At 41.3% G+C, this 15599-nt stretch overlaps 4 protein-coding genes across 20 annotated transcripts in view; 2 read left to right on the forward strand and 2 right to left on the reverse strand.

Annotated features, from left to right (window-relative positions):
* Positions 1-3017, reverse strand: LOC122409807 (vasopressin V1a receptor-like). 6 transcript variants are annotated; one of them, XM_043417636.1, is made up of 6 exons: positions 2880-3017; positions 1535-2218; positions 1162-1372; positions 984-1078; positions 361-879; positions 1-258 (listed from the first exon to the last, which is right to left on the reverse strand). In XM_043417636.1, exons 2-6 carry the CDS (start codon positions 1777-1779, stop codon positions 45-47), a joined length of 1284 nt encoding a protein of 427 aa, XP_043273571.1. In that variant the 5' UTR covers positions 1780-2218; positions 2880-3017; the 3' UTR covers positions 1-44. The 6 variants fall into 6 exon arrangements, with proteins under 6 accessions (XP_043273571.1, XP_043273570.1, XP_043273572.1 ...); XM_043417635.1 differs by having other exon boundaries at positions 2766-2890; XM_043417637.1 differs by lacking the exon at positions 2880-3017 and having other exon boundaries at positions 361-501; positions 572-879; positions 1535-2754.
* LOC122409819 (UPF0692 protein CG33108) lies at positions 2995-6574 on the forward strand. Its single transcript, XM_043417660.1, has 4 exons — positions 2995-3599; positions 3912-4305; positions 4413-4745; positions 4832-6574. Exons 2-4 carry the CDS (start codon positions 4091-4093, stop codon positions 5031-5033), a joined length of 750 nt encoding a protein of 249 aa, XP_043273595.1. The 5' UTR covers positions 2995-3599; positions 3912-4090; the 3' UTR covers positions 5034-6574.
* The window catches only part of KrT95D (phosphofurin acidic cluster sorting protein KrT95D), a 12527-nt gene continuing 3448 nt past the window's right edge, over positions 6521-15599 (reverse strand). For 2 of the 7 annotated variants that reach the window (XM_043417609.1, XM_043417613.1), the window contains exons 5-12: positions 15337-15495; positions 14306-14479; positions 12249-12526; positions 11919-12124; positions 11484-11831; positions 10963-11390; positions 10730-10846; positions 6521-10633 (exon numbers count right to left, since the gene is read on the reverse strand). In XM_043417609.1, the coding sequence (XP_043273544.1) occupies positions 10500-10633; positions 10730-10846; positions 10963-11390; positions 11484-11831; positions 11919-12124; positions 12249-12526; positions 14306-14479; positions 15337-15495 (1844 nt within the window). In that variant the 3' untranslated portion in view covers positions 6521-10499. The remainder of the gene's footprint in view (positions 10634-10729; positions 10847-10962; positions 11391-11483; positions 11832-11918; positions 12125-12248; positions 12527-14305; positions 14480-15336; positions 15496-15599) is intronic. The other 5 variants (XM_043417615.1, XM_043417610.1, XM_043417611.1 and 2 more) reach the window with 5 other exon arrangements.
* The window catches only part of LOC122409789 (inversin), a 25170-nt gene continuing 23906 nt past the window's right edge, over positions 14336-15599 (forward strand). For all 6 annotated transcript variants that reach the window (XM_043417585.1, XM_043417589.1, XM_043417586.1 and 3 more), the window contains exon 1: positions 14336-14472. The gene's annotated coding sequence lies outside the window, so the exon portion shown is untranslated. The remainder of the gene's footprint in view (positions 14473-15599) is intronic.

Genomic DNA, 15599 nt, shown 5'->3' on the forward strand with positions numbered 1-15599 from the left:
TCTCATTGCATCGGTATCTTCGTTTGATAAAAAAATATATGCATTCATAAAAATAGACATTTCGTTGGAAAGGTCGTCGATACTCGGAAGAAAAGAACATTTAAAAAGGAACGAAGCTGGTAAGTCGTTGTTCCTCCCTTGTTCGGGCCGATTGACCGTTGCTCGAGGAGCTGGATCTTGTTCCGATTGGCTGGAAAAGCGAGCTTCTCGTCGAGGCTCCTCCCACTCCGTGTGAGACGTTCGACGACACATCTCGATCTGTCAAAAACATAAATGAAACGTAAGTGAAGGTGATAATAATTTCGGGTGTACGAGAAAGAAGAAATAAAAATAATATGAGCGCATGGGAGAACGACTTACCGGCAAAACTTTTCAATCCAACACTTTTCTTCAAAAAAGCCGCGAGTGTCGCACGGAGCTCGCGATCGAAACCGAGATAGATCCAAGGATTCACAGAACTGGTGAGGCTGCTCAGTAGAGAGAGAATCGTAAAAGTTGCACCTAAAATTAGTGGTGTTCGTATGTATGACTTTCAAAGAATAAAAAATAAATAAGGGCGCGTAAGACTGACCGGTAAAGAAGGGACTCGATGCTGCGTTCGGATCCCACGCGGCCCACAGTTGACAACCGATGAAAGGACTGCTAGTGATGGCGTAAAGACTGACGACGGTAACGGTCTGTCTCGCAGTTCTTAACCTCGCTCGCGAAACGAACGGTTGACGATTTCGTTCTGTGCACGTCCCGGCTCCGATGTCACCGCCGTTATCGCGCCTTGCAAATTTTGCTATTTCGCCATCCTTGTTCCATATACCATAGCATATTCGCGCATAAGTGTACGCTAGTGCCGTTAGTGGAATTAGAAATACCGTCAACCCGAACCTGCGCGAGAATGATGAAATTATTTCCAAGTTCAGTAGGGGGTAGGGGCGGGTTAAGAGGCGTCAGCTGGGAGAAAAAACCGCGAACGGCTCTTCGACACTGACCACGTGACGTAAGCTTTCTGACCGTAAGGCTCGTCGAAAGACGCCCAACAGTCCCAAACATCCGGATAAATTTCTTTGTATGAAAACACAAATATCTGAAACGACGGGAAGTTGACGTGATGAAATACGAAGGAGAAAACACGAAATAAGAGCGCGCGCGCCGAAATATTCAGTATACCTGAGGAACGCATAAAATAATGGCAACGCACCAAGCCCCGTAAACCATCGCTCTTGACCGTCGCCCAGACCTCGTTCCGCGATAACTCATCGGATGGCAAATTGCCTGATATCGGTCAATCGCCGTCGCTGTCAGGATGTACGAGCTCAGGTAAGTCGGTAGAGGTTGCCCGAATTTAACGAGTTTGCAAAGCACCGGACCACCCTCAAATCTGTCCTTCCAAAACTCTGTTTATTTTCATTTATTTATTTTTTTTCCCCAAAATCTCTTCGATAGAATTATCGGATTTTTCATCAATACGGGAAACTTTATATTGAAAGATGAAATCTTTCAATTGTGTGAAAAAAGCGCCAGCGTCCCTCTGCATGCTCACCGAAAAGTTACGTCCCACGCCAATTGAGGTAGAACGTTCAAAAGTGCGTTTAGAAGATCTGCTATACTCAGATTCATTATGAAAAAATACATTCTCGTGAGTTTTTTTCGCCCCCTACCACGATGACAATGACGCAGATATAGTGAGAAAAGTACCAAAAAATTGCCGATTATTGTTATTAAAAATATCACTGCCAAAAGCCCGATTTCCCATCGAGCTAAATATTCGTCTCGCGAATCTTCCATCCTCTGCTGGAGACTAGCAGCGGCACGCGATCGCGCGGAACTGTAACGTTTTTAACTTTTGCACTGGCGGAATACAACGACCGAATGCTAACGATATTGCGCGGTGGCGGCGAACCTTCGACGATCGCCCCTGTTCTATTCTTCATTCGAATATTCATCGAGTTTATACGCATAGAAAAACAATAATCACCGTCTTTCATACATACACTCGTTTTACCACTGCGCTGCCTCCGTTGCTCTCGTATATCCGCGCGTAGAAAAACCTTTTGACAAGCGTCATTTTGTACATTCGTCGAACGAGACCTCCGTGTTGACCTTTGTTATTGAACTGAAACCCGACGATCGTCAATATGGGATCGGCGAACGCCGAGACTTGCCGGCGACAACTATTTTTTTCGAATGACAGATGACGGGGCGCTTTTTTCCCGCGTTTTTTATCCTGTGTTGAAGTGCAGCACATCAAGCTATTGCTACTTTTGATACTTACGGACCGATCTGCCGTCTAGTTTTTTTTTTTTTTTTTTTATCCCCGAGAAATGCGCACCCATGAATATCGGAAAAATTGTTACTTTTTGTTATCTCTTTTGTATGCATGTCTTCTTCACACGTCGAATCACTAACGACTGACATGTCAAAAAACGTCTCGTATATTCATCGTAACACACTCCGGAAGCAGATAGAAATAGAGGTACAGGTCTAAAGTCCGGTTTTCTTAAAGATGAAACGCACAAAACTACCTTCAGAAAATTTTGTAAGAAATTTTACGTTTTTTAAAAGACAGGCGCTAGCAGGGTGCTTTGCACAATTTCGAACTGCTTTGATGTTGTACGCGATAAAAGGACGCTTATTTTCGAACGATAATAATGAATCATTGATGATGACGAATAAAAAATTTCTATAGATTTTTTTGAGGCAAATTTGAAGCCTGAGTTTGAGTTTTCATCATTCACCATTGTTTGTATGACGTCATGCGCATGGTTTCATACCTGGTTCAACGCTGAATTTTTTCATACAAACAGCATTGTTGCATCATTGGGAGTTGAATAAAAAAAAAATATATTATCTCTAAATATTTTTCAAATATTTTTGTTCATATGTACTTGGTCGCCGCCATTCACTAGCGATAGGCCCCGTAGCACGGCCGGCACGCGCGAGTATCTGTTCTGTGACTGCGTGGGTTGCGAACTGCAAGGATGTTGGAAGGTTCCACTCGTCGTTGTCGGTTGACAAAATTCTCGCCGTCGACCAAGCTTTTGAACGTGACAAAGTTAAGTAGTGTTATAATGCCAAAACAAGTGCGAAGCAAACAATAGGAAAATTGGGATTTATGTTTGTCGTTGAAAGTCGTTTAAAAACATTGTCGCTATAATTCATTACGGCGTCCGTAATGATAGAAGTTCTATTGCACGTGAGAAAATTCAGTTCCACACAAGATGAAGATGTTTGAAGGTGCGTTGGGGGAATAAAGCGGCCGTGAGAAGTTGCGTTGGGGGAATAAAGGTAAACTTTGTAATAGAGAAAAAAGCGATCGCGTGCTGGTGCATGTTTTTATTTTGTACGAATGTTAACATAAAAATGGCAAGCCGGTCATTCGTGCGATAATTGGGTGATTCCTCGAACAGTCGTTCAAAACTATACTGTCCTTGTTTAAATCGATTTGGTGCGAGTGTCGACTGCTCGCCCCAGTCGTTGCGTGTGCCCGTGTGCCCGCAGCTAAAGCAGCAGCAGCAGCGGCAACCAGTAATACGACTCGATCGACGGACGCACGCGCGGGGCAAGTGCATCAGTGATTGTGAATGGAGTTGATTTTTTTTATCATAGTAAGTACTAGCAACCGCCACACGGGTGGTACTCGTACGAACATTTTTTCATTACCGTGACCGTCGAAACGTCGCGGATTAAACACATTTGTCAAAAACGAAGTGATTTTCGTTCGGGATAAGAAATCAATGGGGCGCGACTCTGTTGGTTCGACGTTCTAAATTCATCGTCGTTCTCGTCACGACCGTGTGTCACACGACATTGTTCCTGCCTACTTTTACGCAATTTATTCAACCCCCCCCGATATCGTGTTCTATCTCCAAATCGGCCTTTTTACGCTTTTTTTTTTCCTTTTGTTAATATTTATATAGAAACCTCGTGACGTTCACTCGATGGATGCGACGAAATTTTTGCAACACCGTTGACAAAACGAGAACGATGAGGTACGACGAAACTTTTATCGACAATACATCGTGAGTAGGACCGTCCGAACGGGCGGCCTCTCGTCGCTGCTCTCATAGTCTTCGGAGGAATAGTTGACTGCAAAAAAATGCCTGCCCCTCCGCCTCCTGTACCAACCCCACCGGAGCTCCCTGCCCATGACAGCAGCCAAGTCGGAGACTCTGATTCTTTGCCTCCTTGGGCAAAGATTAGTCTTACTTCCCCAGAGGCAGAAATTGAGAAACTCATTGCTCGAAACGAGCTGAAGGATGCTGAAGTCACTTACTTCTGTCAGGTGGAGCCGATACTTCAGGACGGCCCTCAGTGAGTCTACCCAAGACTCCTCTCTTCGATATTCATTAAACAATAGAGAGAGCGAGAAATGGAAAGACAGATGTGAAATTGTTGTGCTTATATTTGTTTGTTCACAGATGCGGCCTGGTTGCCCTGGCTATGGCCTCGCAGGAGTACACTAAGCCAGTCTCGGTAGGTCAACTTCTTGCTGAGGCCAGAGTCAGAGGTTTCACTCAGCACGGCGAAGTTTACAGTGTTGACTTTATGGGGACATTGGCCGCTGAATATTTGCCCGATCACAGACCGGACATACTCATAGATTTGCAAACATGTCCGGACACTCTGACTCATGCTCTGGCCCATGGCGCTACTGTATTAATTCCCTACGACTCGGATTTTAATCATGCCCCGTGCTTGAAACGTGGCCACAAGGCTCACTGGGCTCTCCTGATCGGCCTCATATCCGCCAGGTTCGATCCAAACTTTTCCTCTCGCCCGCACCACCGATCCTTCTCCCCCGGCGCAATCTACTCTCTCGATCCGTCCTCTGTTACAGGCAGGGATATCACGTCCTCGCCCGTCATGGAAAATCACGTCATTTGGCCTGTTGGCCTCTTCGTGATCTCATTGAGAGCAACGGTAATCTCGAAGAAGAGGGTACAGCGAGGCACGCCGGTGGTTACGTTATACCAAAAGGCGGTGTCGGTGGACAGCGAGGTTTGCGTGGAAGAGCTCTCGCTCTTCACCCCTACGTATGAACCGCAATATCTCTACACCCCAACCACCTCTAATTCTATTTACTTTATCGTCCGATTATACAGAGAGAACGCGATTCTTCACGCCTGCCCCTGCACTCCTCCCACTACGTATATTACAGCTATTGAATTATGCTTTTCTTCTTCCAAAAATTTATCCAAACTCGTGAATGATCTTCTAAATATTCTCTTACGTCGCTTTTAATATTTTATTTATCTATTACGAGGTGTGTGATAATGCCAACCCTGTATATACACTAACGGCGATCTTTATTTATTGTTTCATTGTTATTTAATTGCTTTTCATCTTCTCTTTTTTTCTTCATCCGCAATCGTATCGAGTTTTTTTTTATGTTTTTCCTCGATCGATAAAATGACCGTTATTATGCCATTTTATTTCATTTGCTGGATAAAACGAGTGTGTTTTGTCGTGCTCGATGTGAATAATCTCAAAGTTCCATTTTTATTGGCGATGAGCATCGTTACTCCAGCAACTTGATCGGTGCGCACGTTAATTTTTCGGATCTCTCACGTTGTCCCGACATCATAATTTCTCTGTGAAACGAGGTTATCGAAATCTTCTCGATCGGAATGCGCAATAATTGTTCGATTTTTGTGCATTTACTCCAACTCGCAGAGATCGAGTTTATCAAAATGTTTTCTCTCCCATATGTTCGAATATTGCTTGAAATAACGGAAGTAATGTAATATGAATTTTATATTTTTCAACATTTTTTTCGCTCTTCACCGCTTTCGGAAAATCTCATCGACCGTGCATGTACGTCGGTCATATCTTACTTCTCAGAGACATGAAACCTCAAGTTATCTTGCAGATAAAAATAGTTTATATTGTAGTACAATAATATATTTTCCGAGAGTGTGCTCTCGTGTGCGAGATTACTAGCGTGATTTAAGCGCCGAACCGCTTTGTTTCTGATCGAGAAATAACATAAACGAGTTAATAAAATGAATGAAAAGAAAGAAACAAAATTCAAATATTCGTAGCTGGAACTGTCGGATGTCTAACCAAAAAATAATTGTTATACGGCTAAACCTATCAATTTATCAAAGCTCACCAAAGAAGAAAGAACATTTTTTTAACTGTAACTAAACGACTATCTACACTCCAGCACTGCGGATGTAATAAGCGGACGGCGTTAAGTATCGTAATACATTACGCAAGAAGGATGTACGTGAAAAGAAACAACTATTAAAAAAGAAAAAAAAAAATCTGCTTTCATTACTTTTTCCTTGATTGTCCTTCGTTCTTAAAGAATCCACTTATTTTACAATCTGTTTGGTGTTCAATCAAAAAAAGGACATTTTCAGTAGCCTGATCAATATCATTATGCTATTTATGCGAACATTTGGAGCAGGATAAAAGAAAATGGAATCGATTATCACTACTAGAGGGATCGGTGACGTTTTCATGGCTGCAGGGCTCGTTAATCATTCTCTTGTGTGTACGACAAAAATGTATAGATCGAATATTCGGCGATACATTTATATTTCAAGCTTACAAACATCAACATCATATTTTATTTATTGTTAACGCCTTGGTTCTCGTTTCGTGCTTTTCTCGTTCTTCGACCCAATTATTTAAATTCCATTTCGTATTTTCAATCTTTTGTATACATGTACCGTGTTCGACTTATTGATTCGGAGATAAATCGTTTTCGCATCCATTCCCTATTACCTGAACTAATTGTATATTGCGACGGGCGAAAGAAATAAATAAAAATAAAACGGAAAGCTGTTACGCTCTCGCAAGCGCACAAAATAATCTTCATTATTGTTTCTTTTTTCCAATATAGGAAAAATATAATAATATTGTGTAATGGTACAATCATCGTAGAATACAAGCGAACACGAGCCCACATTGTCGCTCACTCTCATTATCGCCCAAAGTTTTTGTACAAATACTATTTTTCCAAATCTTTCGTCGCGCACTTGGATAGTCCAGGGCACAACACTCAATTCTAGCATAATCAACAATAATATCCGACATCGGAATCTTACGTCAAAAAGTATTAATATATCACATGTAGGTATTTTTATTTTTTCAATATTCGTCATATAAATAATTGGGAGTTGAATTAAAATAGGCTTTCCAGTTTGGAGATTCGAATTGATCGTCTATAGCCTTCTTCGCTCGTATGATCGTCGCCGTTGTTGATGCATATTATATCGCGTCAATTGATATTTCACGTACTAATGCCCTTCGACAGTAAACGTACGTGTTTTTTTTTTAATTTTTTTTTTTTATTTGTCACATTACAATTTAATGCGAGGGTCGCTCTCAAAACATTCGAAAATTCATATTGCAGGCACTTTCAAGATATTCCTTCCCGCTGTTCCTGACAAGGGGTTTCGTAATTCATTTGTCTCGTGTTTTTCTCTTCTTTTTTTTTCGTTCGTTTCATTTTGTTTACAACTGTCCTATTGGATACACTGGAAAAAACCTTTTATCGTGTCATTTTTCGTCAATAACTCGTTATTACATCGAGATACTTAATTATTAACATTTCAATTCGGTCTAGCCAACTTTTTGGCTAGAAAATAGGATATTTTGTTTATTTTCAATCGCGAAATAAACCTTCGACGATCCCGTGCGATATGCTTCATCACCCTTTGAGCCTTAATCACATTTATCTATCTCGAAGTATGTTTTATTGTACTTGTTTATACAAGCTTTATTTTTTCTTTTCGCTTTATTCAGTCCCTCTCAATTTTTTGCGCGAACCTCCCTTTTTTCATCGTTTTTATCCTTTATCCTTTTGCAACATTTAACAGCCTTTCCCTAATTAAATTCTCTAATATTTGTGTTTTGTCGTTTCGATTATACATTATTGATGATTCTGAATGTATATTTACAGTTTTTGGGTACATCTTTCCGCAAAGACGACTAGCCCTATAAACCATTAGATACAACTGCCAATTCCTCTCTCTCTCTCTCTCTCTCTCTCTCGTTCATTCTCATTAATGTTTTTTATAAAGATTCTTCATTGTTCGATTTTTCTTGCACTTTCCTACGATACATCCTTACATAAATAGATATATTTACGTATATTTTTCGTACGCAGGTATGTGAGGTGTTTAATTATTGTAAGCTTTGAGCTTGGGCGATGAAAGTCAGCCCATCGTAAAATTAATTTTATTAATTAGGGATTAATCTGGCCCTTGATATCGCTCTTTGTTTCCAATTTCCATAATCATACTAATTGTATTGGCATACAGATGCGTTTTCAATTGTAGTTTATTGAAGTTTGCAAAGCGTATAAAATAAAAAATTTAACAATTCATCAGCCAAACGAGATAATTGTGCTTCGATCGTCATTTCATTGTTGCTTTGACGATTTTCAGTTATCAGTTTCTGCTGTAGTTCGCCTTGTAGCAGCAATCCGGTAATATCGTTCCGGAACTAATGTCGATTGTGTAGAGTTTAGATTTATAACAAAGACATGAAACGATATGGAACTAAGTTGGGTAGCAATGACGCGTAGACGAAAAATTTCGTATCGCACGCTTGTAATACGCGATACTAAATGACTAAGCTCGTTAAAATCGTATGAAATCAATTGTCTCGATTTTCGTAAACGAACTATGGCTACATCTTCAATGCGCTAATCGAACGAGGAACTTGATTCGCAAATAATTACAAGTTATACATCACTGTATGTACATCGACCATTAAATACTGTCGAAAATATAAAAAGAATGTACACGCGAGGCCATGTTCGCTGATGGGCTCACAAGTTCGTCTCATACGCAATAATATAGTCAGAATAATTGAAATGAAAAAAGTCTAATTTTACATTTGTGAATTCGGATTCTTATGGTGGAAAATGTTAACAAATAATGTGAGACAACGCATTTAATTTTATATCGTGATACAATTAATCTTCGAATATTCCAATATTCATTTGGTAATTTAAAAATAATATTCAGTTTTTTAAATGATGTCTTTTCCCTTCACTCTCTTTCCCATTGGTCAATAATACTAATTAGGATATGATTAGCGAGAACAGATTCCAGAGGGAATATAAATCGCCAACGGGGCAAAACTTTCGAGAGTAGTACATACAGCGATCGAGTATTCGTACGGATGAAATGGCAGCTTTCGCGTTACTCATACAACTTGAGTGTGTATACTCTTTCGCAATGATGAGCAGACTTTCTCTTTCAAAATAACAATCGTTATCGCAATGACATAGTCAATAATCAATTCCGACTTGATGCTAACTGTCGAGGCTTTACAACGGCATTAATGAGTTTAGCATGAAGGGCTTATTCTCGATAATGGAACATCGAGTTTACGCGTTAAAGACGCGACTTTTATCTTCTTTGATTCGTCATCGTTGTAATATTGCTTTATCAATTAATTGAAGACTAGTAAAATAAATATAAATGTCATTATAGACTAGAAAGGGAGAGAGAGAGAGAGTAAAAAATATAAAACAGAATGTCAATTCAACAAGTTTGAAAGGGAAATCAGTGGTGAAATCATCGATAAAAATCTATATGAATCGAACAAGCCGCTTGGCTTGTCTTCCGTCAGAGGAGTGCAGTATTACACACAAAAGATGGGAGCGTCGAAAGTTGAGCATTACCTAAGAATCTTGAAAGAAATTTCGATAAAACGCGAGCGGATTATAATGAATTTGGCATTAGGCAGTCATAGCGACGTCTACGTCGCTCGAGAATAGCAGTCTAAAACTCTTTCCCCGTATTTTTCACTCTCTACATTTTTTTTTTTTGATAATTAGTATTTTTCGTCTTGATATATTCGCTTTAGCAAGAATTCTAAAAGTTATTGAAAAATCTCAATGAACCAATTTACAGAGCGCGTTCGAGAACGTTGAGCGTGTCATGTTTGTTTCTTATTTTTGCGCTATGCGCTTATTCTCGTAATATTTTGTGGCAACACTCTCGTGGGACTGGAATGCTTCGCATTACGTACAGCTCTTAGTCGAAACATCTGAGCGAGATGCTCCAACGAATATCAGATTCGTAGAAAGTATGAAGCGGGAATGAGATAAAAAAGTAAACTAAAAAAACAACGGGCTCCCCAACGAAACGAGTCGGTCGTTGGGCGCGTGAAAAAAAAGGGAAAATTTCTACGGAAGAGAAATTGGATTTCTACGGAGAAACCGGGAAGAGTAATCTTTGGATAATAATCAAACAGGGGGCGAAGGATAGAAAGAAGAGAAAATATATATATATATATATATACAAATCTCAATCGGTCTAGGACGAATTGATAAAAATAAACAATTATTCAAATAAAATAAAAAATAATAAGGGAATCGAATCTAACATGGGTTTTCTAAATTTCGTCACGCTCCTAATCGACCTTCGCTCGACATTACTATTATTTTTCTATTGCTTGAGTAATAGAAGATTCAAATCGTATCGTTACCGAAACATTGAGGAAGGAGACGAGTCTTCGCGGCGACGAAAGCGTAGATTTTATGTTAAATTTGGAGCAAGCTGGAGAGGGTTGTAATCGAGCATGGCCACCGGAAACGTCTTGATGTGCGTCTGCCATTGCGCCGAAAGTTGGAAGAATTTAACTCCATACCACTCTGTCCCATCGATACTTACTGAAACGAGTGTTTTTCAAAAAGTTATTAATATTTTTGATAAAATTAGCGAATGAATTGTAGCAATTTGCCTCACTTGCCACCGATTGTAATTACCTCTCAGTGGAATGTTGTGTGTCTTGGCCGAACAGATGAGACGCGTGACGCCATCGACGGTTTGGCTCTTGGGCTCATTTTCCTTTTCTTTTTCCTTCTTTTTGCCCAATCTCATAACTAGGAATAAAAATAAATGAATAGTGAAGGGTAACCAAGATGTGATTAATTTGGTGAGTGAAGTATTAGAAAGTAGAGGGAAAAGGAGACATGCGAATGCAGAGATTGAGACTCACGGGGAAACTCACTCTTTTGCTTCTTCTCCTTAGTCGTATAATTCATAGAGAGATAAGAGTTTGGAGTATCGCCGAGGCTTGGCAATCTTTGAACGTGGAGTGCCCGAAAAGCTTGGCGAAGCGTGTTCTTTCCTTTTTCACCAAGGGCTGGTCTGCTCCAATAGTCGAGTTGAAGCTCAACGGGCTCCCAAGCGTCTCGAGGTTGACTCACGTTTGGACTACTCGGAGGTGTTAACCTTCCGGGTGGTGGAATCGGCAAACTCGGAGGTGGAAGAGAGGGAGGCGAACCCGAAACAATCGAGGAACCACCACCGGCGGTTGTCCCACCTTCCTCGAGATCAACTGAGGCCGATGCGCTGCCATCCGGACATCCTACGCGAACGTCATTTACAAAAGGGATGAAAATTTGGCTGCTGTCGTCCGTTTCCCTGAAAACGTCATAAATTATTGAGTAAGCGAAAAAAGTTTTCATTTTTTATCAAAGTCATTTAAATTGTCGTAGGAGCTTCTTCGGCCGATACCTGTACGTGACCATTGCCTCGGCAATTGGCAACGGTAGAGTCGGCCCCGCCGTCGCAAGATACTCGGAAACCCTGGCAGCACCTTCGCTCGCCCCGCTCGGTTCTCGTTCCAAAAGTTCTTTCCACTCATCACCGAAGAGAATTGAGTATTGGCCGTCGATTGAAGCCAGATATTTGGAGAGGCTGTTCGAGCCCAAGGGTACTATTAGAAATCGTAAATAATTCTGCCAATCCGGTGGTTTGAAGCTCAAAAGATCTACGTAGTGACGAAGAACTGCGTTCACGAAACCATCGCCACCAGCTATAACGACCTTTATCGGAGCGGGTGGCTTCGCCGAGCTGTTGCAGCTGAAAATCGATTCGTTGTCTTAACTGTTTGCGAAAATTTAATAACCTCCTTCCCCGTAGAAACTTTAAGCACAGATGGCGTATTACAATTTTTGTATCCGCGCCACGAGACAGGTAAACGTCGCTCGAATATCGGCCGGTGATGCTGTCGTTAGCACTCGGTGATTTCGCTCTTGGAGCCTTGCTGCCAATACGGCGCCTCCTGGATCCGCCAATGAGATCAAAGCTACTGCCTCCGGCAAGTTGTCGTCCGGTAAAACGCGCGTCAACTGTTCGACCAACGCCTTCCTCGGCTGAAATCATCAAGCGACTTGAGAGTGCAATAATAATATTTGAAATCACAAAATTAGCCCCTGAATCATTGTCAAAAAAATTTTTGTCAAAAATTTCGTCGAAAATATTTTTATTTGAAATTACTTCTGCGTTGTTGAGATCCGGATGAGACGGTTTGAGGTCGACGCTCAGACTGTGTTTTTTAGATTTATTGCTACCGGGGCTGGGACGATCTCGAGCGAAAAGTTTGCTGCGTCGGTCGGAAGTTTGTTGTTGTTGTTGTTGTTGTTCGCTTTTGGGAGGAGATCCAGCGACGGTGCTGGGTGTCGCATCGTTGGCTTCGTGATCGGTCCAATTTTCCGGATGCGAGTCACTGTCGGCTCTTCTCGAACTGTCGTCACTCTGTCGGTCCGCTCCGCGTTCTGCAATTTCGATGGAATCCCATTATTTCCATATTTCGAATATTCAATGAAATCATCATCCCCGCAAAAGTCATTCCCTCTCCTATCAACCACGTACATAACAGCGAACAATAAATTTTCTTCTTCTTCCTACGACCACGAGAACCACGAATCAGAATAATCGTACATCTATCGTAGAAACAGATCGTGAGATAAGCAAAAAAGCGAATAATACTTACACTCGAGACACTTTAACGTACAAAAGAGACGTAACAACAACACCCCCACGTGTATGGATGTACATATAATTCATAAAATACACTCGGACGTATGGAAAAAGAAAAGAAAAGAAAAAAAAAACAACGAAAAGATAGAATATTAAATCAACGACAATACAAAACCAATTCATAGAGCGAAAGAGAATACGTACGTATTATGAGTAGATAGACAGAGACTTCGGTCGGAGAAGGTGGAAGAGAAGTTATTTCACAGAGCAACGTGTACGAATAGAATGTTGAAGAGAGCGGAGGAATAAAAACAACATTACTCTAACAACGGAAGGAACAGAAGGAGGCTTCGTATACGTACGAGGAAATAAAAAGACGGGGGGTACACGTGGAATAGTGTGTATACGAACGATAGGAGAAATCGAGACGTTGAAAAACCGTCGTGGGATGACGAACGTTTGAAGAAAGCATGCGTCAGTGTTGCTTTTTAATAATCTTATTTATTCGATAAACAAATATCATTTGGGCTACAAATAACATGTTGTATCTCGTGTACATTGTTATAACGTTTGTTTTTTTGTTTCCACAAATGATGCGAAATAACCGAAAGCGTAGATAGAGTTTATGAAGCGATTTTATAATTGTTCATATTCCCAGTGTGATTTAAATCGTATTTGAGAGACTGGCGCGCATCTCGTATTATCGTCGTTGTACCCGCGTTGACCTAGAACTTTTTCAACAGCTGGGGCTACATTTGCCAAGTAGAAAAGACGCGTGCGGCCCCGTCGTCGCTGTGTGTTTGTGTGCGTGTGTGTTTACGTTCTAAAATACTCTTAGTTTCACGTATAAATGAAGATTCATTGTCATGGCGCATCGAGGAAAAGGGACTGGGAGAAAAGAGACGGAAAGATATTAAATGCGGCGTGCTGCCAAATACGAAAGTGTAGATACAGCGCGCATGAATCTGTGTTATGCTCATAATACATAACATTTTGGTAAGCAGACAGTTGGTACCGAGCACCAATCGGCTGTTTGGTCATTTGTTTTGTTTTCTCAAGCACAGAGTCTCTCGAGCACCAGAGTCTCGCCTCCGATCTAAAATAATCGTACAATTCTTCATAGTAAAAATAATTTGCGAGCGTGATTAAAAAATGTGACTCGATTTAACAAATCTTCAAACCTTTCGCACCAGTCTTGATCGAAATGGGGTAATTCGTTTGTCACCTCTTTTGAAATATTATACTCGAATCGAGATTTCATAAGGACGAACGTTTAATACGAGTGAAGAGAGTGATTAGAAAATTTTGTGCAGAGAGGACCGATCGCCGTTGCATCGTAGGCAAATTATCGATGAGATTCGAAGGAACGCTATCGAATCTTTGTTGAAAGAGACAATTCAACGGTTAGTGTCATGCTCGCGCGTTAAATTGAGAGCGCGAAGCGCCAACGGTTTTGCCAATAAAGAGCGAGGAAGTGCGATAGGAAAATGTCGAGAAGCCAAGTAAAGAGAAAAAGAGAGATTACGAAAAGAAAAAAGAAAAAGAAAAATAAGTTGAATCTCTACAAAACGTACCTGGAGTCGTGTGTCCCACTCGGGATTTGTCTTTGATTGGTTGGCTCATCGGCGATTGGCCTATCGTCGAGGTCGTCGTTCCCGGGGTTGAGGTCGTCGTCGCCGCCGCCGATATTGCGGACGTCGGGGTCGTATTCGTCGTCGAATTCGTTCCGCTCTCCTCTCTGGTAACTACTATCGAATCGTACCATGCAACAGTGCAAAGCCAACCCACCAGACTTTCACTTAGTTCAATCAACAGCTTGTTTCGATCTTTTGCTCGTTCTTTCTCTCTCTCTCTCTCTCTCTCACTTTCTCTCTTCCTTTTTCTCACCCATTCATTCCCTCAGTCGACTCGGAAATCTTCAAAATACACATATTTATAAGATATGTTTTGATCAACAAAAGTTGTAGAAGTAATTGGCTCGGGGTGTGCGTGCGCGCGAATAATCGACGTACGATTTCATACCGTGCGAATGATAATAATATGAGAAAAGAAAACAGAGCTAAAGCCGGCTGAGGTGAAACAACAACAACAACAACGACGACGACGACGACGACGACGACGACGACGACGATTGTGTGATGCGATTGATGCTGATGACCCATGATTCTCCGAGTCGCGAGACTCGGATGCCAAATAGTATGCTTTTGTTTATCGATTCTTACGGTATGGGAGATTTAATCGACGGTTGCGTCGAAACGTTCGTTTCGCCGGTAGCGCAAAAAGCATATCTATCACATTCATACACTATTCAATCGACGGAGGGGGGGAGAGGTATGATTGAAATAATGGAGCAAGAAGTGAAACGAGAAAGATAAATTATGAAAAAAGGAGCCAAATTATGGATAACAATAGCTCGGCCTTGGCGTGCCTCAAGTCTACGAAATAGATTTATATTTTCATATACATATACGTACGTATGCGGATGTTTTTGCGCGCGCGCACACACATACACACACACACACACACACGCACACACACACACACATATATATCCATATGTGTAAATATAAAGGATACGAAAGAGAAGAATCGCGAGATTACTGACCGGTGTTTGGTGGTGCCAGAAGCGATCGACTCGAGCTGAAGAACGGACGTAGAGAAGGTTTCGGCGTGCTGCTAACCGACATCGTGTCCAGCTCGGGACCGCTGTCCGAAAGATCTTCGAGCTCGTCGAAAAGTTCCTCAATCTCCATATCGCCACCTGCTTGTATAATTCCCGAGCGCGTCCCGATGAAAGTGAAAACCAGAAAATCGATGATTCTAGTGTTTTTAAGGGGATGTCGAACGAGGAAAGAATAAATACGATAA

Source organism: Venturia canescens, chromosome 4, assembly GCF_019457755.1.
Source record: "Venturia canescens isolate UGA chromosome 4, ASM1945775v1, whole genome shotgun sequence".
NCBI lineage: Eukaryota > Metazoa > Arthropoda > Insecta > Hymenoptera > Ichneumonidae > Venturia > Venturia canescens.

Excerpts from the sequence above, each read along its gene's own strand:
- LOC122409807 (XM_043417636.1), bottom strand. The coding sequence starts at position 1,779 with ATGGAAGATTCGCGAGACGAATATTTAGCTCGATGGGAAATCGGGCTT. Across the intron at positions 1,079-1,161 it reads TTATTTTATGCGTTCCTCAG|ATATTTGTGTTTTCATACAA; the intron begins GTATACTGAATA and ends CCGTCGTTTCAG. Across the intron at positions 259-360 it reads TGGATTGAAAAGTTTTGCCG|ATCGAGATGTGTCGTCGAAC; the intron begins GTAAGTCGTTCT and ends TGTTTTTGACAG.
- LOC122409819 (XM_043417660.1), top strand. The coding sequence starts at position 4,091 with ATGCCTGCCCCTCCGCCTCCTGTACCAACCCCACCGGAGCTCCCTGCC. Across the intron at positions 4,306-4,412 it reads ATACTTCAGGACGGCCCTCA|ATGCGGCCTGGTTGCCCTGG; the intron begins GTGAGTCTACCC and ends GTTTGTTCACAG. Across the intron at positions 4,746-4,831 it reads ATCGGCCTCATATCCGCCAG|GCAGGGATATCACGTCCTCG; the intron begins GTTCGATCCAAA and ends CCTCTGTTACAG.